The sequence below is a fragment of the Pseudorca crassidens genome, chromosome 17, assembly GCF_039906515.1.
Source record: "Pseudorca crassidens isolate mPseCra1 chromosome 17, mPseCra1.hap1, whole genome shotgun sequence".
NCBI classification, from domain to species: Eukaryota; Metazoa; Chordata; class Mammalia; order Artiodactyla; family Delphinidae; genus Pseudorca; species Pseudorca crassidens.
Genome location: NC_090312.1, coordinates 74,117,958 through 74,141,428, shown reverse-complemented (window position 1 = coordinate 74,141,428; position 23,471 = coordinate 74,117,958). Strand labels below are relative to the sequence as shown.

Below are 23,471 nucleotides of genomic sequence, written 5' to 3'. Positions count from 1 at the left end.
CTTGGTAATTCCGGAGAGGCAGGCATAGGACTGCACTAACCAGAAAGCTACAAAGGAATCAGCCACTTCTCTCTCATTTTTTAGATATGAGAACTTATTAAAGTGAAATGCTTTCCCTCAGGATTTAACCACTCAGAAGACTACACGAGAATATTTCATTTTTATTCTAATAGTCATGTGATTTGCTCTAGAAATAGAATCTTTCCAAGCTCATTTTACCTGTAAAACCAAATGCCTATGCCTGATGTCTTCCAGATGTAAGTCGCCTTTGTCCAGATGGGCCCTAAACAAGGACAGGTACTCGTTCTGCCGGCTGATGTCCGTGGCCAGTATCAGAGCGCCTATCTGAGCCTCCATCTGTTGTCTGGAATTAGAGAAACATAAAGAGAAATACAAGTCTTTCAACTGAATAGCTACTTCTTGATTATTTTTTCCTTAAGTCTTAATACTCAGAAAGCTTTACAGGGCCCTAAGATATTCTAACTGCCATTCAACTTTTAACCTACCAAAAAGATGGATTCAAAGAATGCATTTTAAAAACCTACTAAAATAATCAAAACTAAAACCAAGAGAGTTGGTAGGAAAATACCAATATGCAAACACTCCAAAAAGAATGCCTAAAGGTGGAATTATATGCCTAAGAAAGTCTATGTAAGATTGGCTGGGATGCAGTGAACAACTTTGGACTCTTTTTTGGTGCCTGAGATCTGAGAGGCAGGAGGAGTGTCAGATGGAGGAAGAACAGCCCATTCCCACTGACTTCTGCAAACTTTTGAAGATGTCTGACTAAAACCTGATGAAGTTCCACCAATTTAATAAAGTTTAGACTCAACTATGCTTTCAGGGCCGAATTCAAGAATTAATTATCCAAATTTCCTGGAAGGGAAAAGGTAACATGTTACTACAAATAACAAATACATTATATCATTTAAAAAACCGCCTCAAAAACAAATACCGTATGCTAATGCATGCGTATGGAATCTAAAAAAACTGTACTGATGAACCTAGTGGCAGGGCAGGAATAAAGACGCAGACATAGAGGACGGACTTCAGGACACAGCTGGGGAAAGGGAAGCTGGGACGAAGTGAGAGAGTGGCATGGACATATATACACTACCACATGTAAAATAGGTAGCTAGTGGGAAGCAGCCGCATAGCACAGGGAGATCAGCTCGGTGCTTTGTGACCACCTAGAGGGGTGGGATAGGGAGGGTGGGAGGGAGGCTCAAGAGGGAGGGGATATGGGGACAGATGTATACATACACCTGATTCACTTTGTTATAAAGCAGAAACTAACACACCATTGTAAAGCAATTATACTCCAATAAAGGTATTTAAGAAAAAACTGTTTCAAGTCAAATAAGAGAAATGTTAAAAAAATTCCTTCTGTTTCAATGGGCCATCACAAATATTATCTTTGTATAATGATCAGTAAAGAGCAGTCAATAGATTAAAAGGCTCTAAAGATGGTTTTTTGGAGACCCTAGTCCGCCATCTTCTTGGTCTGCCGACTTTCCGAATAAAGTCGTATTCCTTGCTTCAAAAAAATATAAAATAAAAAAATAAAAGGCTCACAGTATTGAACAGTAAATAAAACAAACCCTAAGCAAACATAAAAGAATGCTATTATGCAGTATTCCTTATTTTCAGTTTTTATTTGTATTAAAATATGAGAATTCAACAGGGTTAATCATCAAATGCAAAACACGATAGAAAGGGAATAATGAAGCAAACAATTTAATCTGCCTTAGTCAAGAAAAAGAGAACTTATATATACAAACACTGTGTGGTTTAAGCAGTTTTTATATTTGTACTATGACAAGAAACAATTTTACTTACCAGAAGTACTGTCATAGCTCCAAACGGTATCCATGAATACAGATTTAAAAAAATAAAAAGTCCAGCTTTTTTCTCACGGACATTACCAAAAACATTTTTGTGTTTTTATGAGGTTGTTTTAAATTGTGAAAGGGAGAAAGGAAAGAGCAATGACAGTAACTTAAATCTTGATACCCACATGTATTTTTACGCCTCACCTTTTTTCTAGAAGTAGGTGGTTTACATCCACTGACACGGTTTTCCTAAGTGCACCTTCTCTTGGGGAGGCATCGTTAAAAGCTTCAGTTTGTGGACCCATGACATGAGATTTTGTTGACCACCACCATCATTATCATATTGGGCTCATTTACATGAATGCTTTTTATTAGCCTTTCAAATGGCCTGCTCAACATCAAGTGATATTTTCTAAAAAAAATGTAGTATTTTCTGTTCTTTCAATTCATTATTTTATCCTATAACTCTAGCAGTGACTCTAGGACTATGCTGTTGAGGATACAAAGCATTCTTTTCACGTCTTATCGGTTTTGAAAACTTCCTGGAACAGATTTTAATGAATCTGTTTCTTATACAGATTGTTTACTTCTATCCAATTTACCTTTACAGCTAGAACTTATGGTTTTATTCAAAAGAGCATAAAATGGAAATATGTAATACCATTTACATAAATAAGCAGTAAACCATGACTGAGCCACTGTGTATTTGGAGTGGATTTTATAGTATCTATGAGTGATCCTTCATAAAAATTCACTGAAAAAAATTACTACTGACTGTATTTCGGAACAGGTTTAAATTATTAAAATTTTGATGTAAATTTGTAAAATAAGATAATTTACCTGAAAATTGTGGAACACCTGAATATAACAACATAATTTTAAAAACTTTATACGGTTGTTTTTGCAACTTAATTTCTACAGTTCATAACTAATTAATTTTGTCTTAATCCAACCTACCTGCTTTCTAATGGCATATGTGAGAATAAACCGGATTCTCTCAATAAACCCACTGCAGATCTCCAGTGGTGATTTTCCAGTACTGAGGTATTCTACAAAAAGAAAAGGGCATCTCTGAGTAAATGGTAAGTCTTTTTCTGAACATAAAGAATTATTTGTAAGTAATATTAATCTGATTAAAATCTGAACGTTCATGGAGAATTTATTTACTCCTTTCACGTCTTTAAACATGACACATTTTCTAGAATGCAAGAATATTAAATTTTGAGGATAAAATTGCACTAACCTTGTATAAAGTTGCCAAGTAATGGTTAGTTTTAATAAGGAAAGGTTGATTAACACCTGGATGATCCAGATCATGAGTGGCAGCTGCAATTAAGCTCAGCAAGACGTCCCAAGGAGTTACAGAATTGGCAAGCTGGAGTGCGGCAAGGAATAACTGATTACAGACATATTTGAAACACGCGCTGCGCCATTACAGTAGCTGTTCTAAGTTAGCCTCGACTGAGTGTCGGCGGTCTCCTCCCGCCATGTTTCTCGGGCCGCTCATCCAGGCCACGGAGTGCCTGCCAGCGGCGGGTCTCCTCACGACCCTGGCGGCAGGCGTGGTATAATGGTGTCCCCGCCCACGTGGAGTGCGTGGATGCAGCTCATCCTCCATTGGAAACTAGCATCATTAAGATGACAGCTAAAGTATAAACCACCTTTTTGAGAAATAAAAGTTTTCAAACAACAAACAGAGATTTGAGTATTTCTGTTAATGTAGTCAGAGACGGCCTATGAGGTTTTAAGAACATTTTTATCATGGTGAGAACACTTAAGGTGAGATCTACCCTTTTAACAGATGTTTAAGCGTACAATACTGTAAACCTATGACCGAGCGTGTGTGTTTACCAATAAATTGGTTACTGGGTTTCAATCAAGGATCCAAATCCAAGGTTACTTCTGAGGTCCCAAATGTTGAAGGAAGCTACTGAGTAATCATGGAGCAGAAGTTTACGTCAAGTTGGTAGTGAAATCCTCTCCCCATGGATGGACAGTTCAGAACAGCATACACAGTGTATTCATCTCAGGAAAAGCCATCCTGTACACTAGCCATTGTAATTTTACTCTCAACAGTCATTTACTATTCTTGATGAAATAATCACAATAAATAAGCTTATTTACCTGACTGAAGTTTTCAACGACAAAAAACACTCACCTGGAGTGTGTCGCAAGCCCAGCTCCACCAGCGCCTCCCCAGCCCACCTCCGTTCTCCGCCTGCAGCCCAGCCCTCGCCCAGCCCCCGCCCACAAATGACTGGCTGCGTTCTTGCAGCACATTCCACATCCTGCCACACCAACACTGCCAGAGCGCAGCGTGCGCCCATTTAGCTTTACCCTGGGGCAGTGCTCTCTAAACGTGTAGGGTCCTGTGCCCTAACAGCAGAGAAGTATTCTGAGCATAGGCCACCCACATAGGTATACTTACTTACAGATTACAACACAGAGCCAACCCATACTGCACGTGATAAAACACGGATGAAAACCGAAAAGTTTTAAAATATGAGATAAAAGTATTTTTGATTCAAATTCTAGTATATTCTTTCTATGCCAGAATGGATTTTTTTTCCATCCCCTGCGCCAAGTTCATCTTGGTCTGAAAAAAACCACTGTCGGAGGGCCTGAATCCACTAAAATAGTGTAAGCTGTTTGAGGGCAGAGAACGTAAATTATTTATTTTTGTATTACCTGTAAATGGTATATAGAGAAACTCAATGAATGGGTAGAAGATGGTGAAGACAATTATTTCCTCTTTAGGAGAGGTAAAAGCATTTAAAAAAAATAAAAGATTTTAAAAGTGCTGCTTGGACTTCCCTGGTGGTACAGTGGTTACAAATCCACCTGCCGATGCAGGGGACACGGGTTCGAGCCCTGGTCCGGGAAGATCCCACATGTCGCGGAGCAACTAAGCCCCGTGCGCCACAACTACTGAGCCTGTGCTCTAGAGCCCGTGAGCCACAATTACTGAGCCCACGAGCCACAACTACTGAAGCCTGCGCGCCTAGAGCCCGTGCTCTGCAACGAGAAGCCACCGCAATGAGAAGCCCGCGCAACGCAACGAAGAGCAGCCCCTGCTCGCTGCAACTAGAGAAAGCCCACGCGCAGCAGCGAAGACCCAATGTGGCCCAAAATAAATAAATAAAGAGTGCTGCTTACTAATCAAGATGAGCAGAAGGCGCACTCCATGGAGCACCCTGCATATAAAGCCACATCCCCTCCTGACATAAGAATGCAGGCGTGGCTGTGGATATATTATGAACATGCGATTTGTTAAGCAATATTCAGAAGTGTTATATTCTTACGATAACTTTGGCAGAAGAACAGACGTGGACCAGCCTGGGAGAAGGCAATAATCCAGAATTGTTAAAAATTAATGTATGATTTACACATGACCTCAAACAGTCTCAGGCAGATTAAAGAGTTAACTATTAAAAATAGAAACATGAGAAGCAGCAGTTGAGCTGTTAAAGTTCTGTGAAGGAAAAGTAAGTTCTAAGTTTGAAAACAAATCACACATGCAAAAAAAATTTTGAATAAAAATGCAACATTTCTGCTTGTTACAAAAATCTTTCATCAGAAAAAAAACTTTATGAGTTTCCTAACAAAGACAAGGAAGTCAATGACATTAATGCAATTTTTAAAACTAGATTTTTTTAAAAAAGACAAATGTCATCCCCATTTCTGACTGTTGCTATTAGGTGCCGTTAGGCTCAACTGGAACAAAATTATAATCTATATTCTGAGGTTCAGCTTTGAGGACATAAAAAATAAATACTAAAGTTAGAGCTGATACAAGTACACACCAAAGGAACTTTCAATAATTTCTTGGTTTTCAAATATTTTTGTCTTTGTTTTTTTTTTTTTTTTTTTGACTTAGAAGAGCCGGGAATTAGCTCTTACGTATAAATTGTAAGATATAAAAACCGAAAGCAGGACTTCCCTGGTGGCGCAGTGGTTAAGAATCCACCTGCCAATGTGGATTCCCCCGTGCAGGGGACACGGGTTTGAGCCCTGGTCCGGGAAGACCCCACATGCCGTGCAGCAACTAAGCCCGTGCGTCACAACTACTGAGACTGCGCTCTAGAGCCCGTGTGCCACAACTATTGAGCCCACATGCCACAACTACTAAAGCCCACGTGCCTAGAGCCCGTGCTCCACGACAAGAGAAGCCACTTTAACGAGAGGCCTGTGCACCACAAGGAAGAGTAGCCCCTGCTCGCCGCAACTAGAGAAAGCCTGCGCGCAGCAACGAAGACCCAACGCAGCCAAAAATAAACAACAATAAAAAAAACCCAATAACAGCACCAATCCATAAAATAAAAGCTGGTGTTTAAACAAACGAATGGAAGCAGGTTTCCCACTGAACACTGTATATATGGCTTTCTCTTCACGGTCCCCTCTGCACCTGGATTCTTCTCCGTGGCCGTCTCCTTCTCAAACACTGCCTCTCGGTTTACATGGTTCCCGACCGTCTGTCTGAAGTTGTGAGCTCTCGCCAGCCACCCAGTCACTCCCCAGCGCATCACCCTAGTAAATGACTTCACAGCAGCACTTACCACAGTAGAGGTCAAAGTTCTGTTTATCTGTTTAAAGACCGCCCCCCTGCCCCCCACTGGGAGGGCAACTTTTTGAAGGCCAGGGACCTTTCCTGTCTTGTTTACCACTGGATTCTTAGCGCCAGGAAAACGGACAGAACAAATGAATGAACACACTCGACAATGCGATGCCATGTAAAGGACCGGGAAGTAAAAGAGGTACAGTCAACTCTGAGTGACTCCATTTCTATTTTCTTATCTCTATGATAAGGGAGGAGGGAACTGCTGTATTTTAAATCTTAGTGATTTTATCGGTATCCTTAACTGAAGCTTTGACTGAAGAGTTCACTGAGTATGTTAAGAAAAGTGTTTAAAGTAAGAATGATCAGAGCTACATAGGCAAAAAGTGTTTAAAACTAGTGCTACCAGAGCTGCATGGGTAAGACAGTGTCTGCACCACGTTCGCCCTGCACTCTCTGCCCCTCTGGTCCTGCTGGGTGCCGGCGCTCCCCAGCCCTGGCTTCGGGCTGGGCGTGGCCAGCCAGCGGGTGAGGCCTTCACAGCCCCATGGACTAGGTTTATCTCCTCTGTGTCCCATGGGGCACTTAGCTCCATCATTCCACTTCCCTGGCTGTATGGTGATTACTTACCAATTTCTCCCGCAAGACTGTTCAACAGAGACACTATAGGCTTGGCCCAATGTCTGTTTTAAACTTTAATTAAAAAATTGGGTGCATGGGCGTATTCATTTATCAAAACTACACACACAAAATGTATGCATTTTACTACTGCATATAAATGATGCCACAATACAGTTAATTTTTTTTTGAGTCATAATATACTTTAAAAATTGGGGTACTTTCACATACTCCACATCTCTTGAAAAATCAGGAGACTGGCAACCACATGGCTATATTCTCAGAGCATCAACTAGCACCAACTGGCTCAGTCAGCCTCCTTCCCTCCCAACACCCGGCCGAACTAAGATCCCTGGGGAGGCGAGTTTAGAGGCAGGGCTAAGGGTGGCAGATGTAACTTTACAGCCCCCAGGAACAGGAAACGCCCATGGGCAAACACAGCTTCCATTAACATCTACAGCTGGTGGTCCCCAGCTCTGATTTCTCTGCTCTGCTTCAGACTCCTTTCCAGCTCTCTACTAGACACCTGCCTTCGGATATGGCGCGAAGACACTTAACCGCACGTGCCCACAATGGAGCTCATCATCTCTGCCAGCCCTCCCTCCCTTCCTACATTCTCTCCCTCACAGCGACTCCCACCTGCTACTCAGCTGCCGGGGACAGTCTCCACCGACTCCTCTCCCTATTTCACCCCCCTAGATGCATCCAGACACCACATCCTCCATGTTCTGATTCCCAAGAGATCTCACCAAGCGTCTGCCTCTCTCCTGCCCCAAGGCTATCGAAACAGCTCCTGATGGGCAGCGTGCATGATTCTGGTCTTGTCTGAGTTATTCTCCCCCCACAGCCAGGACAGCTTTGTAAAGTCTCCTGCTTCCCTTCCGGAGCTTCCTATTCATCACGGGATCTGACGAGTGTCATCCCTGCCCTCGTGGAGCTCAGCGTAAACGCCAGGTGACCTGACATGTGTGGCCGGGCCGTACAGCCTGACCCTCACTTGGGCTTCTCCAGCCTCATTCTCGACAATCACCCCAGCTCTCTAGCTGTCAACTTACAAATACAGCCACGCCTGGAAACCTGATCCAGCCACATCTCATTCTTGTGAAGGAACCTTCTGATTTTAAGTCTGATGAAAACATTAACTTAAGGAAAAGTATCTGAAATTAAATCAAGGGCATTTTCTCAGGACTTTCACTGACTGTAAATGCCAACACCTTACCTTAGGTTCTTTTAGGTAACAGTGCATGGCCTGAGTAACATCTGCAGCGTGGACTGCATTGTGGTAAGGGTTTTGACTGTGGTAATCTTCTTGGATCATAACTGCGTCAAAGAAAAAAAAAAGACCTCAGATTTAACTGCGAACAGGAGGCATGTACAAATACAAAAATTGCAACAATTATGCATTCTCCACTTACCCTTCTCATGTGGCTATCAGCTAACTGTTCTGATTCGGGGAGATGATAATCACTTATCATAACTCACATGTATACCCAAGGCATCAACACCACTTTGACTCTTGTTCGAAACTCTTTAAATGGCATGAAGGTATTCATGTCAAAATTATAAAATTTTTTTTTCCTTTTCTTCTCTTTTAAAATGTCAATCTATCATTGTGGCCCACTCCTCTGACTTTTTTTTAATTTAAAAAGAGTTTCTTAGTTTAATAAAAACTGTACAATTCATTCAGCAAATACTCATCGTAGTAGATACTGTTCTAGGAACTAGGAATTCATCAGAGGACAAAAATCATTATGAGGCTAAAATAATACAGATATTGGGGAATGTGAACACGATCCTTGGGATACTCCATCAGTGAGGTGAGTTTCAGATCTGCAATTAGTTTTTCAGTAGTAGGGAAGGATGATGTGTTAATCCTGCCTTCTCTGCTCAGTGTCTGTATTATGCTACCATGAAAAAGTAGACTAGGATGAGAGGGTAGAGCCGTCCCCACTGCCACCAAACCCGCACTGTGGCCCTCACAGCCCATCACTCAATCCAGTGATCTCCAGGTAAAGTGAGCCAACCCCAAGGTGGTGAGCTACGACTCACTGGTGAGAGGCAAAGAGCATTAGAATTCTGTATGTACTTTGATCCCATCCTTTAAAATAGTTTTCTAAATACTCGTGTTAATATCTATTTATGTGTTTTATAACAGATATTAGCAGAGTATTGCAGGCATACAATTTGTAAATGAATATGCATTAGAAGTTTCTCAACGTCTTAGGTAATAAATTTATCTTAGTTTTGCTAATTAAGAGGAAAGAAAATATCACCTTCGTTACAAAAACAAGAATCCTCATGCTAATTTTCTTCTAACGTTTTCCTTTATTCGGTGAAAGACTCTAATTTTTTCCCTAGCAGAGTGCTCTTAAATATCACTCTGCACATGAAAACATATTCAAAATAATCTTTGACGTTTACTGTCAGGAGGTTTCTGGGATCAGAAAAAGAGGAGACCCAAGTGCAATGGACCTGGATCTTTTAAGGTTTTAGCCTTCAAAAAGTTAGGAAAGGACAGAAACTGTGTCATCGTTGCGAGAAAGCCGGGGCTGACGTGGGAGACTGACAGCAAAGCTGACCCAGCCTCCAGCGGCACTGGGCCTTCGCGGCTTCCCCACCCAGAGGTATGCCCCCCCCCCCAACCTGACGGGCTCTGGCCACCGGGATGCGGCGGACAGCAAGGCGAGCCAGTGTCCGGGCTGGGCTCGGGGGTCTGGATGTGCCAGTGCTCTCCTGCCAACTGGCCACTGCTCTCTGAACAAGCTTGGCTTGTTGGAAAATAATCTTTTTCCTTTTTTGTTTTTAAAGTGGCTCTATTATGGTGCCAAACTCCTCTGCCTCCTTTTAATTTAACAGGAGATCATGTAGAGCTGAGCCGGGTCGGGCCCGGTGTCCCAGCTGAGGCCCAGGACGCCGCAGTGCAGCTCACTGGGTGTCAAGGGCGGGGGCACGAACAAACTCAGCCAGACCATTAGCAGCGCTCCACAGCCCTGCAGACTCAGGGCTAAATCAATGTGTGTTTTCTTTAAGCCACGAACTTTGGGGTGATTAGTTTCAGAGCAACAGCTGATATAATTGAGAGACAAGTTAAACAAGTACCAGTACAAATCTTATTACTGTTAAATGGGTTAGAATCACTTACCTAAAAATCTACGAAGTTTCATCATATCTAAATGGAAGTACTCAATTAATCCATGAAGACTAAATAAATGAAAGGTTAAACTTACTAGACTATTTCCTAAAAAGGAAGAAGAGGAGATATTAGCAGGAATACAAGCTTATGTAACTGCACTGTACTTCCAAATATAGGTTTGAATACAAAACATAAAGAGTACTAAGTCCTACTTTTTGTCTATCTAAAATTTACAACTTATTTTAATTTTACCAGTTTAGAACTTTAAATATCACATGTTCTTTCTATTCTAAGAAAAAAGGATTTTTTGGTTTTATTTTTCTAAAACCAAACAACTGGAAGATAAACATTTTTGAATAGGTAAGTTTTCTTTTTAAGACACCAAAATAATTAGAATTGATAGAAAACTTTGAAAATTGTCCACACTGAGTAAGTTTAATTCCATTTCCCAAAGCACCTAAAACATGTGCACTCACCTCCTCATAACCATCCCTCCACCACACTGCTCTGAATGGGGGTGTCCCAGAGCAGAGCGCCTTGGCTGCATATGCTATGTTATTTAACAATTAAACAGACTGTAGGTTTTAAAGGTGTGTGAGCTTATAAGTTACTGCCAGCATTCAGACAATAACAATAACATAAACATGATTCTGGTATTCTCGAAAAAAATCTATGATTCTTACAAACATGTATAAAAGACCCAACTAGTCCCACAATGAAAATTTGTAGTAATAATATTTATGAAAAATTACAAAGAACTATCAGGCTAAACTAATTATCCAAAACTGCCTGAACAACTGTTTAGAAGCCCACAGATGAGGAAAAAAGTCAACGAACTGGAACAAGGTTTGCATAAGCAACAGTGGGAAGGATGTGGCAACCAAGAGAGAGTCTTCCTAAAAACCATCCGACACATCACCTTCACACAGAAAGAAAAAACCATTTCAGATCTTTTCCCTTTAAGGAGTTAAATGTAAACATGCACTCAAATCCTAGTAACACTCTACTGGTAAAAACATGAGCCCATGGGGTCTAGAATCACTTGTGAAGAAGTGAGCTATGTTTCTGTCATAACCACGGTAACAACCAACTTTTCTTAGGGCATATATAGAGATATTTCAGAATGTATATTCAAAAAACAATCTGGTTTTAAAAAATGGGCAGAGAATCTGAACAGATATTTTTCCAAAGAAGACATACAAATGGCCAACAGGTACAAGAAAAGCTGGTCAGCATCACTAATCCTCAGGGAAATGCAAATTAAAACCACAATGAGATATCAACTCACATCTGTCAGAATGGCTATTACCAAAAAGACAAGAGATAACAAGCGTTAGCTAGGATGTGAGGAAAAGGGAACCCTTGGTGCACTGTTGGTGGGACTGTAAACTGGTGCAGCCACTATGGAGAACCATGGAGGTTTCTCAAGAAATTTAAAGTAGAACTACCTTATGATCCAGCAATCCCACGTGCTGGTATATATCTGAAGGAGATGGAATCACTATCTCAAAGAGACACCTGCACCCCCATCTTCACTGAAGCATTATTTGCAACAGCCAAGACATGGAATCAACCTAAGGGCCTATCGATGGACAAACAGATAAAGAAATCGTGGTGTATATGCAGTGGAATATTACCCAGCCATAAGAAAGACGGAAATCTTGCCATAGGTGACAACATAGATGGAGTTTGAGGGAACTGTGCTAAGTGAAGTAAGTCAGACAGAGAAAGATAAATGCTGTATAATCTCACTTATATGTGGAATCTAAAACAAAAACAACAAAATCTCGAGCTCACAGATACAGAGAACAGACCGGCGGTTGGTTGTCAGAGGTGGGGCAAGGGGACAAAATGGGTGCATTGGGTATTTGAATGCTGCCGAGAGAAGGTCTTAAAAATTCTCATCATAATGAATAAAACCGTGACTATGTACGCTGACGGATGTTAACTAGACCCCCTGTGGCAATTATTTTGCAGTACATACAAATGGCAGATCATTACATTGCATGTTTGACGCTAACGTAATGTTCTATGTCAATTATGCCTCAATTTAAAAAAAAGAATGTATATTCATTCTGTGTATTTAGGTAATCGCAGGATTCTCCCCAAATTGTTTCCCAAACCTAATGAAATACATTACCAATTTCTAGGATCTAGAATAAGTTTTAAGAAAGCTGCAATCAAATGGTAAGATACCCTCGTCTGGAATCCAGGCGAATGGCAGTAAGAAACGCATGTTAACGTCCTCCACCAAGAAGCCTGGGGGAGTGTGACAAGAGCCAATCTAACAAAGTGTACCGCCCATATCAAAATGAAAAACTGTATGCAACGTTTTTTCTCACTTTCAGTTTATAAGATACCAACTGACTTAATACCAGTAAATAAGAACACAAGTCAACGAAACATTTCAAAGCAAGTGATGATGCTTAGCTGATACGTTAAACAAGAAACAGGCATAGAAGCAGTTATTTTATGTGAGAATGGAAACACCTTCTTGGAAAAGAAAACTGTACTTATAGAAAAGTTACCCTTTATATAAAGATATATGAAAGGACGGACCTGCCTAAGGTGTTACGGCTCTCAACAGGTTTTAGGATGTGATTCTCTTCAATACTTGGGAGCTGGCAGGACTGGGCTACGGCTATAACACAGGCCTGGCAACGAGGGTCCGGTCCTCATGCGCCAGGTGACTTTTGGGGGAGACAAGCCCTATCTTGCTATCTGATGTAACCTAACTCATTCCTGCAAAGGCAGCATCAAATATATCCTACCAGATAGAAACCACTTCCCACTTTGCAGTGGACAAGCTGGGAATCAGAGTTTTGTTTCTTCCCTGCCTTCCTCACAGTATCATGTGGGAAATCACCAGAGGAAGAAACACAGAACACACCAGATCGACAGCAAGAAGGGAAAACTATATACTTGGATACTATGTACGTATATCATCCAGAATTCGTTTCAGGCTAAGCAGCTTTGAAAGGAAAGCAGATCCAATTAAATAATGCAAGTTAAAGGACTTTTCTCCTGCCCACTTGTTTCCCGATAATATCCCTTCACGTACAGAATTCCTGTAACTTTTGGGTGACTGTAGTGAACTGAACATAGATATCACCATCTGTAAAGGCACAGGTGGGTGGCTAACCGTGGGTGGTTTCTACTAACCCCTAACAACTGCAAGAAGAAACCATTCGGCCACCTTCTCCACAAAAAAGGAGTGAGATGATTGAAGGGAAGCCAAGGGCTAAGTTAACGGACGTAGACTAGTGGCCATGACTTCTGCCCATGCTGCACCGTCACCCTCATTCCACTTCTATCGCCACGCCCCCTGACTAGCAGGTATGTTCTTTTTAAAAATAAAATCTAGAGAAAAACAATCAACTATTTCAGTGGGTGACAAGTGTCTCAGGAGACTAAGAATAGGCTATGAGCTCTTAGTGTTTATGTGAGGCTAGACCTTGAAGGTGTTAAGGGCGGCACTGTCTTATCTATGTTTACCTTGAGATAATGACTAAAGCAATATTTGTGTTGCATTAGGAAAGGGGAGTTTCCCAGATCTAGAAGAAGCTGAGGCACCTATATTTTCAAAAAGGGGATGGCTGCAAGGAAGGACAGCTGATAGTAAGAGCCTCCGATAGGCCCTAAATGATATTAGAGCCTTTTCTGTGTGGACAGGCCCAAGTGGGGGCAGGGAGAGGAACAGACACTAGTCACCAGAGGGCAAAAGAGAGGTGAGTAGGAACAGAAAAGGGGGAAAAACAAAAGGCAGGGAAGCGGGAGGGAGGCTCCACCACTGAGGAGAACTTCACTGTCTTTACACCTGTGCCTGGGTCGCTCCAGTTTATTTTCGGTCAGCAGTCCACAGACAACCTGAAGGTGATCACAAAGGTATCCTCACTATGCCTGGCCATATAGCTCAGAGCGAATGACGTAGTGATACTAAAAAGCTAGACCCATGCTGTTCTCAAGATGCATACAGTTCTATTTGCTTGTCCATTTCCCATATTTGGCTTTCTTAGGAAAGGAGCTTTATTCCAAAGTAAAATAAGAAAAAAAAAGTGATTTCAAAGTATAGCAGTGAATCACATATTTATTTCATTCTCAACCAACAGAACTGACTTCCTCTCAGTGAACTTTCCACTCTGCTTCATTTAAAACATATTAAGGCAAAAGGGGCAAAGTCTAGTTGGACAACAGGTACCACCTTTTTTTTTTTTTTTTGGCGGTACGCGGGCCTCTCACTGCTGTGGCCTCTCCCGTTGTGGAGCACAGGCTCCGGACGCGCAGGCTCAGCGGCCATGGCTCACGGGTCCAGCCGCTTCGCGGCATGTGGGATCTTCCCGGACCGGGGCACGAACCCGTGTCCCCTGCATCGGCAGGCGGACTCTCAACCACTGTGCCACCAGGGAAGCCCACGTTTCTTTTTTTTAATGCCAAAAATTTCACACTAAATAAAGAATGATTCTCAAAGGGAATTCTGTTCCCATTCCCAAACAGAATAAAGAAAAATGAACCCTTCCCGCAAAGCAAAACGAAACTCAGAAAGAGGTAAACAGATCAGAATCACCTGTCTTGGGGCTTCCCTGGTGGCGCAGTGGTTGAGAGTCTGCCTGCTAATGCAGGGGACACGGGTTCGAGCCCTGGTCTGGGAGGATCCCACATGCTGAGGAGCAACTAGGCCCGTGAGCCACAACTACTGAGCCTGCGCTCCGCAACAAGAGAGGCCGCGATAGTGAGAGGTCTGTGCACTGTGATGAAGAGTGGCCCCCGCTTGCCACAACTAGAGAAAGCCCTCGCACAGAAACGAAGACGAACCACAGCAAAAATAAATTAATTAATAAACTCCTACCCCCAACATCTAAAAAAAAGAATCACCTGTCTTTTTCAAAGTACTCATACTTTCTGTAGATTCTGATACGCCCCCTCAAGAAGCCATGAGCTCTTCCCACCCCACCCGACCCCGCCATGGAGAAGCAGTGCCACGAGGAACCACTGCTGCTGATCATTAACACACCATCTCTCAAGTGAGCAGAGAAAGGAAAGCCTAGGAGCCAGAGCTAGAAGAAAAGCCATCTCTCAAAAGGTCATTCATCTACCACATATCTGGGGCTATCAAAACTGGAATACAAGATCAGAGCATGTCACTGTGACTACAGTACAAAAGAAACCAAAAAAAAAAAAAAAAAAGAACGATGAGATAGTGATGTTCGCCTTGGGTTATTAACAACAGTAGCATTAATAAGGGACGCCCAAGTGATGATGACAGTGGTTAATTTTGATTACTACTAAGAGTAATAATCAAAAAATAAAATTTTAGATTGATTCTCTAGGCTTACAAGTCAGTCACTAAAGAAGCAACACAACAATGCTCCCTCTGCCAGCAGAGGGCTCCTAACCTAAGTAAATGAAAGCAGCAGCTCACCAGCGGCTGTACCTTCAGTGCAGCAATCTCAAAAATACATTAACTTGAGTAAGTCAAATTCTTCACTTACCATTTGTTAGTCTATCAAATAGAAAGATATCAAAATTCCAATTTCCAACTTTTTCCAGCATACACTGAAATGAAAACCAAACATTCCTACTGTAATTTAATTTCAGTAACATTCTCTATCTTTTGTAGACAGTCCACAGGGAAGTTAATGAAAATGGGAAGTGGTTGATTTACTTTAAGGAATGTTAAGTATCATTCTCCCTTTAATCATGACCTTTCCAAACGGCTCCAAAACATGTCCAGAGGGATAAACTCCATTTGAAAAAACAATTATTATTTTGTCTTCCAGTTAATAAATGTATAGGTAAGGTTAGTGTTCCCTTCAACTTATTCCTATACTCCCATGAACGGTCAAGAATTCTAATATAACTTAACATCACAGAAGTGTGGTTCATACACTGCATGGTCTAGAAACCAGATTTTTAAAATCGAATAAAAGTAAATTATAATAGCCGAACACTTGCTATATCCCAGGCACTGTTAAAAGTGCTTTACTCACTCTTACTCTTCATGCCGACACTATCAAGCAGGCATTGTTTTCAATCCTCATTTATAGATGGGGAAAGAGGCAAAAAGTTCTAACTTGCTCAGCAAGAAAGTAACAGAGCTGGGATCTGACGTCAGGTGGTCTGATTCTGGAACCCAGGCACCAGACGCTTACACTGTACTACACTCAAATTATTTGTTATTCGTTTTCTGAAAATACACTCCCAATTTATGGGTATTTATTTATATTCTTTAAATATCCTTATAAAAGAGTCAATAGCACTTAACATTAATTTTTAGGTTGATGGTTATTTCAGCCAAGTAAATAAATCCCACAACCCTAAAACTCAAATAGATATTTTTACACCATATATTTGTAACCTGAAAATTTTGTGGACTTTATTTTCAAGAAAAAAATTTTATTTTGTATCCAAAACTTCACTGTCGTATACATTTATGACCTAATAGACATAAGCAACATTAAGGTACTACTGGTTGAGATTATAATACTAACAGCCAATGATACACATAATATTCTCATTCTAAAAAGCAAAACTTGTGAACATTTTAAAATTTAAGGAAAGCATCAGTACTTTTTCACTGATTTGTTTTATCAAACTGGGAGGCAAATTTTTTCACTTTAGTATAACCGTAGAGTGGGTACCCCGACCCTATCTACACAAACTGACAACATCTGGCCTGTAAGTATTAAGTCAAAGAATACTTTTACAAATATTAGAAACATAAGATTATTAAAAAATCCTCATTTGGTCAAAAACAACCTCAACTAACTTCCACCTTCATTAACATACTCCTTTTAAACTATATAAAGAAAACAATGCACACAATCACCAGGTTTAATTTTTAAAAAAATCTAACTCTTCCAAAAATCTCACTGATAACAAGAGATTATGAAAAATCATTTGACTGAAAGTCATGAGTCTTCCTGTGCTGGGTTTACTTCGAACCAGCTGGGGGAGCTCAACCAAGTTCCTTATACTATTTAGGCCATAGTGTTCTGTTTTTTTTTTTTTAAGGCCATACTGTTCTTAGCTACAGAATACAGAAATTAGATCAGACAATCCATAATGTTCTTCCCAGCGTTAAGTGTGATCTTATAGCTTAACTTTCTATTGATCTACTTGCTGTTATAATAAATTGAAAACATTTTCATTATTTTAGTTACTTCAGAAATGTTCCTTGCTCTGTAATACCTAACTATAGGATGAACAGCTAGCTGCTCTAAAGGGAAAACCTGAAAAATGGGTTCAACTGATTTCACATACAAAAAAAGGCTCTATAAATCAGTACCATATGGGAAAAACAAGGCTTCGTTAAACTTATCTAAAAATTAATGTTTTCTTGAAAAAGCTATACACACCTTGGCTTGTCCATTATAATCATCATCTAAAATGTTTAGAGAATTCGAAACGCTGGTACCACGGAAAAAGCGTGACGATCTAAGATACCGCTGGAAACTTAGTAACCTTCTGATATTCCTTGCAGACACAGAAACTTCGATTTCAGATTGAGCTGAAATAAACGGAGTAAAAGGTGAGTAGAGCGACTCAAAACTGTGCATACTCTATCTTTGTTGTACCCCTTCTAGTTACATACAAATATGTCTTAAAATTAATCAGCTTCCATGCCATATTTCTAGAAGAGAAGAGGTACTTTATTTGTACTTTCAATTAAAGAGCTGAGAATGAAGGGACAAATTGCCAATTTTATCAGCATTTAGAAAGCTAATGAGGAGTGTGGTTAGATTAATAATCAGTTTTTTTTTTAACTTCCTAAGAATTATTACCTTTCACTCCATCGCTTCAATACACTATACAAACACTATGAAGCAGAAAGACAAAATCTAGTTTCAAACTATCCTTCATACTGAGAAGCCAGGTCCCAAGTTATATATGAGACTTTGAGAATTAATTATTCAACTCAAACATCTCAAATCCTAATGAGGTATCATTTCAAATCTTTCCTTAAGAGAAGTTTATTCAGAGGAAAAGGAGATGGAATGGAGAATAAAGCAGCTTATACCCTGTAAGAGTTCTAAAGGATAGGGATAAAAATCCTGCAAGATGAAAAAGTCTAGAAAAAAAATGTGGTTCCACAATGGATATGGATACGTTTTCCTTCCATGAGTCTACCAGTCATGTGTCCCTGCAGTGTTAGAATGAACCAAAGTTTCTGGGGCACCAGACAAAATAAAAGACATTGGTTACAAGCTGTCTTGTAGAGCATGAATGTTATCTTTAAATTCTAGAATCTAACTAAGTTAAGTGAAATGTTCATAATACGAAACATCAAAGTGGAAGACTAAGGATCAACAGACCATCATCTCTCATCTTACCTTCCATTAACATCCCACTGGTGGAATGACAGGTAATCAAACACATTCTCTCTTGTGTGTCCAGTCACTAACTGTTCTATTAACCTCTATCACCCAGTGTTTTCTCATCTATAAAATAATGGCAATAATATCTAGTTCAAAGGGTGCTGGATTAAATGAGATAATATACACACGAGTCAGTTATATAATAGGTATTAAACAAATGATGGCAATGTAGAGGATAATAAAATTGATGTTGATGCCACTGCTTGGAGGTATGCATCTAGGTAATTATCCTAAGTTCCACATCTGTTTATGTTGCTCTAAATAAAAATATTCACTGATCCCTCATCATTTTAAAACGAACTCCATCTTCTTGGCCTGGAAGAAAAGGCTTTATGCTCCAGGTTCTGGCTCTCTCCAGACTCAACTCAGATGACACCTTCCCTGGGAAGCACACCTGGACACCTATATACACATTCTCCATCTCGGAGAGATGGGAGGCACCTCCTCTGGGTTCTCAAGGCTACCCGTGCAGACACCTATCACACTACTTTTGAGGCTGTTATTACAACTGCTTATTTATCTGTCTCCTTCAACAAATGATGACCTCCAATACAGGCACGGATTATTTTTTTTCATCTTTGTATTCCAAAGCCTAATAATAGTGCCATGTAGGTATGTATAAAACATACTGAGTAAATGAATAAATGCATACTGTTTTTGAAATACCTGATGAGTTTTGAGGTTCCCATATACTGACATAAGCCAGAAATAAGATAACGCACAGTTACGTGGGTTTTTTCTCATTTTTCATCCCAGTGGATCTAAAATAGAGTATCTAGAACAACTGTGGAGTTAAATTTTTATCTTTATCAATGTAACTTACATTAAAAGGACTAGAACCAAAATGGTAACGTTATTAATATCAAGCAATTATGTTTGAACTAGAATTAGTATGTTTGAGGAAATGAGGTTAGTTTAATAAGTTCAGTGAAAGTAATGTTCCATGTGCTTTAAAAAAAGCTATCTAGGGCTTCCCTGGTGGCGCAGTGGTTGGGAGTCCGCCTGCCAATGCAGGGGACATGGGTTCGAGCCCTGGTCTGGGAGGATGCCACATGCCGTGTAGCAACTGAGCCCATGCCACACAACTACTGAGCCTGTGCTCTGGAGCCCGCAAGCCGCAACTACTGAGCCCGTGTGCCTGGAGCCCGTGCTCTACAGTGGGAGAGGCCACCGCAATGAGAGGCCCGCGCACCGCAACAAACAGTGGCTCCCGCTCGCTGCAGCTGGAGAAAGCCCGCATGCAGCGGCGAAGACCCAGCACAGCCAAAAATGAATTTTAAAAAAAAGAAGAGGTATCTCATCTAGCCCTCAACAATGTTAAAAAAACAAGTATTATTATCTTCCACTTTATACATGAGCACACTAAATCTACAAGAGATTATTTATAAGATCATACAGCCAATATAGGGTTTATATATTATATATAATATATATAAGATCATACAGCCAATATAGGGTTTATATATTATATATAAGATCATACAGCCAATATAGGGTTTATATATTATATATAATATATATAAGATCATACAGCCAATATAGGGTTTATATATTATATATAAGATCATACAGCCAATATAGGGTTTATATATTATATATAAGATCATACAGCCAATATAGGGTTTATATATTATATATAATATATATAAGATCATACAGCCAATATAGGGTTTATATATTATATATAATATATATAAGATCATACAGCCAATATAGGGTGACAACTAGATTTTTTTTTTTAAATAAATTTATTTATTTATTTATTTTGGCTGTGTTGGCTCTTCATTGCTGCGTGCGGGCTTTCTCTAGTTGCGGCGAGCAGGGGCTACTCTTCGCTGCGGTGTGCAGGCTTCTCTTTGCAGTGGCTTCTCTTGCTGCGGAGCACGGGCTCTAGGCATGCAGGCTTCAGTAGCTGTGGCACTTGGGCTCAGTAGCTGTGGCTCAAGGGCTGTAGAGCGCAGGCTCAGTAGTTGTGGCACACAGGCTTAGCTGCTCCGTGGCATGTGGGATCTTCCAGGACCAGGGAATCAAACCCGTGTCTCCTGCACTGGCAGGTGGATTCTTAACCACTGCACCACCAGGGAAGTCCCTGACAACTAGATTTTAAAACACAGATCTACTGACAAAGCCTGTGTGTCCACAGTATTACGCACAAGTTTCCTATTACATCTCTACAGTATGGTTTATTGACTGTTTATGATAAAATTCTGTGTATACCATTATTCAAAATTGTCCTTATTTAGATGAAAGTATGTACAGAAAGAAACACAGAGGGAAAAAAGCTAATGTACAGAAATAAAAGTATTCAATTAAATACATATTAATTTTATGTATTTGGTTGTGCTGGGTCTTAGTTGTGGGCTCTTAGTTGTGGCATGCAAACTCTTAGTTGCGGCATGCATGTGGGATCTAGTTACCTGACCAGGGATCGAACCCAGGCCCCCTGCATTGGGAGTGCAGAGTCTTAACCACTGCACCACCAGGGAAGTCCCAGAAATACAAGAATTTAATATGACCCTTCTAGTCTTATTCCTAGAAAAGACTGGACCTGGAAGGGCCAGAGTGGAATGACACGAACACATGGGGAGCAGATGAGAACTAATTAATACGAGTACTGCCATCTCTGCATTTACAAGGCACTTTACTGTTTTACAAAAAGCACATTCACATCTGCCATCCCATTTAATAATCACAACAGTCCTGTGAAGATGGCAAAGATTATCATCCCCATTTTACAAATATAACCTTAGAAACCAAAGCAGAAATGCAATACAATTAACGCATTAGAGCCAAGGCATTTAGAAAGCTTCTAAAAAATGTTGCAGAAGACACGTATTCTATTCATTATGGAAGAGCAACCTGAAAGAGTTCAAGGTCATAAGCATGACTTCATAAGCATTCCCTTCAATTTACTATCTTAAATCACACACAAAAGGTAACAATTTTATCAATGGCAATTCCTTTGCATCCTGTGTGTGGACACTGACAGTAGGATCACTGCTCCCAAATTGTATGTCCAAACTAATCCACCCTTGAAGTAAACCTGAGAATCTCTTTGGGAGGATAATTACATAAGGTCCAAAAAATTAATAAGCCTCGTTTGAAGGGGCTCAATCCACTGTGCTAAGTCCCTACCTCAACATGGCAGGATTCACACTGTCAATGGTTAAGACAGGTGGCACTGTCTGGGAGTCAGGGCTCTACCCACGAGATAGATCACGGCTGTACCTGCCCCTGCCTTATTCCTATCTTCTAGGTGACTTCTCACAAGTCACAACTTCTCAATGTCTCATTTTCCTTGACTGAAAAAAACTAACCATAATTCGTCTTTTTTCCTGTTTCACAGAGCCCTGAAGTTGGGACTCATTATCAAGAGTTCTGTTTTGACCACATTAAGTTGAGCATGAATATTAGATATTAACTGAAGGGGAAAAGCTCACTCATCATAGGAACCCAATGCCTTCCAGCAAGACTAATCCCACAAATAACCTATACAACAGGATAAGAAACAGACCTTCACTTAGTGATAGAACCAGCCTTAACAATTACTGATTATTTCACATACAATCTAAGAAAGGACAGAGAACCTGTCCAAATGAAATGGCAAATCATCCAGTGAAGAGAATTTTCTTCACCTAAGGGGCCTGAGGAGCCTATACCTAAGAAGATTACATTCCAGAAAGAACTGAAAATCCCATAAGACTTTGCAGAGATGGTAATTAAAACTACCTCAAAGCTTTGCCTGAGACTTAGTATAGGACCCAAATGGGGGGAGGGGTGGGACCAAAATGGGGGGAGGGGTGGTATCTGATTTTTTTTCATTAATCTAATTTTTAATATGTACTGCACTCACGTTTCAAAAATGAAAATCAAGGAGGGAAAGGAGGAGGGAGGGAGAAAAGAACACAGTGAAAAACCTCACCCCTACCCAGTTTCTGATCCAACCAAATGCCAAACTCTCCCCTAAAATGATCACCTTTTAAAAGTTTTGCGGGTATCCTTTCTCAATTTTTGGATCAAATATATGGAAACATCATTATATACTATGTTTCTACTTCTTTTACGTAAATGGCAGCATACCATATAACCTGTTCTGTACTTTGTTTTTTAATTTATCTTAGAGCTCTTTCCCTATCAGTACACAGAGACCTTCCTCATTCTGAGGCTACAAAGTATTCCATCATATGGATGGACCATAATCTATTTAACCAATCCTCTACTGAAGGGCACTGCTACAACTTCACAATTTGCAAAAATACCTTCATTTTATTAAATATGCTTATATTTCCACTACTTGTTTTCCACTACTTGTCAGCTTTAGATATCATTCTTTAATGTTTTATTATTACAAACAGGAAATAACACTATACTGGAAATCACTCTATATCCCATCTTCTTTGCCTTTTCCTCTTCCAGTGTTTGTTAGTTGTTAGAGTGCTTTTTTCCCCCTTTCACTCCAATCCCCATTTGCATTTTAAGTTCAGCTCTAGCATTAAACATATTCAATATTCAGGTGCTTTTACCATGGCTGCCCCAGTTATCTTTCTTTGCCTTTGGGTTTCAATTATTTGACTATAATGCATCTCTGTGTGGATCTCTTTGAGTTTATCCTGCTTGGAGTTCACCGAGCTTCTTGGATGTGTATATCCATGTCTTCAGATATGGGAAGTTTTCCACCATTCAAATCATTTTTCTGCCCCTTTCTCTCTTCTTTCTCCTGCTGGGTCTCCTATGAGTCATATGTTGGTACACGTGATGATCCCTCCACTGGTTTCTTGCGCTCTCATCATTTTTCTTCATTCTTTTTTTCTTTCTGCTTCTCAGTCTGGATTATTTCAATGTTCTTATCTTCAAGTTTGCCAATCCTTTCTTCTGCCTGCTCAAATCTGCTGCTGAATCCCTCTAGTGAATTTCTCATTTCAGTTATCATACTTGTCAGCTCTGGAACTTGTTGGGTT

At 40.3% G+C, this 23,471-nt stretch overlaps 1 protein-coding gene across 3 annotated transcripts in view; it reads right to left on the bottom strand.

Annotated features, from left to right (window-relative positions):
• PDE7A (phosphodiesterase 7A) overlaps positions 1-23,471 on the bottom strand; it is a 114,889-nt gene that overhangs the window by 6,899 nt on the left and 84,519 nt on the right. For all 3 annotated transcript variants that reach the window (XM_067712203.1, XM_067712205.1, XM_067712204.1), the window contains 7 exons: positions 17,494-17,645; positions 15,628-15,691; positions 10,148-10,243; positions 8,225-8,325; positions 3,076-3,207; positions 2,790-2,881; positions 220-364 (listed from right to left, as the gene is read on the bottom strand). In XM_067712203.1, the coding sequence (XP_067568304.1) occupies positions 220-364; positions 2,790-2,881; positions 3,076-3,207; positions 8,225-8,325; positions 10,148-10,243; positions 15,628-15,691; positions 17,494-17,645 (782 nt within the window). The remainder of the gene's footprint in view (positions 1-219; positions 365-2,789; positions 2,882-3,075; positions 3,208-8,224; positions 8,326-10,147; positions 10,244-15,627; positions 15,692-17,493; positions 17,646-23,471) is intronic.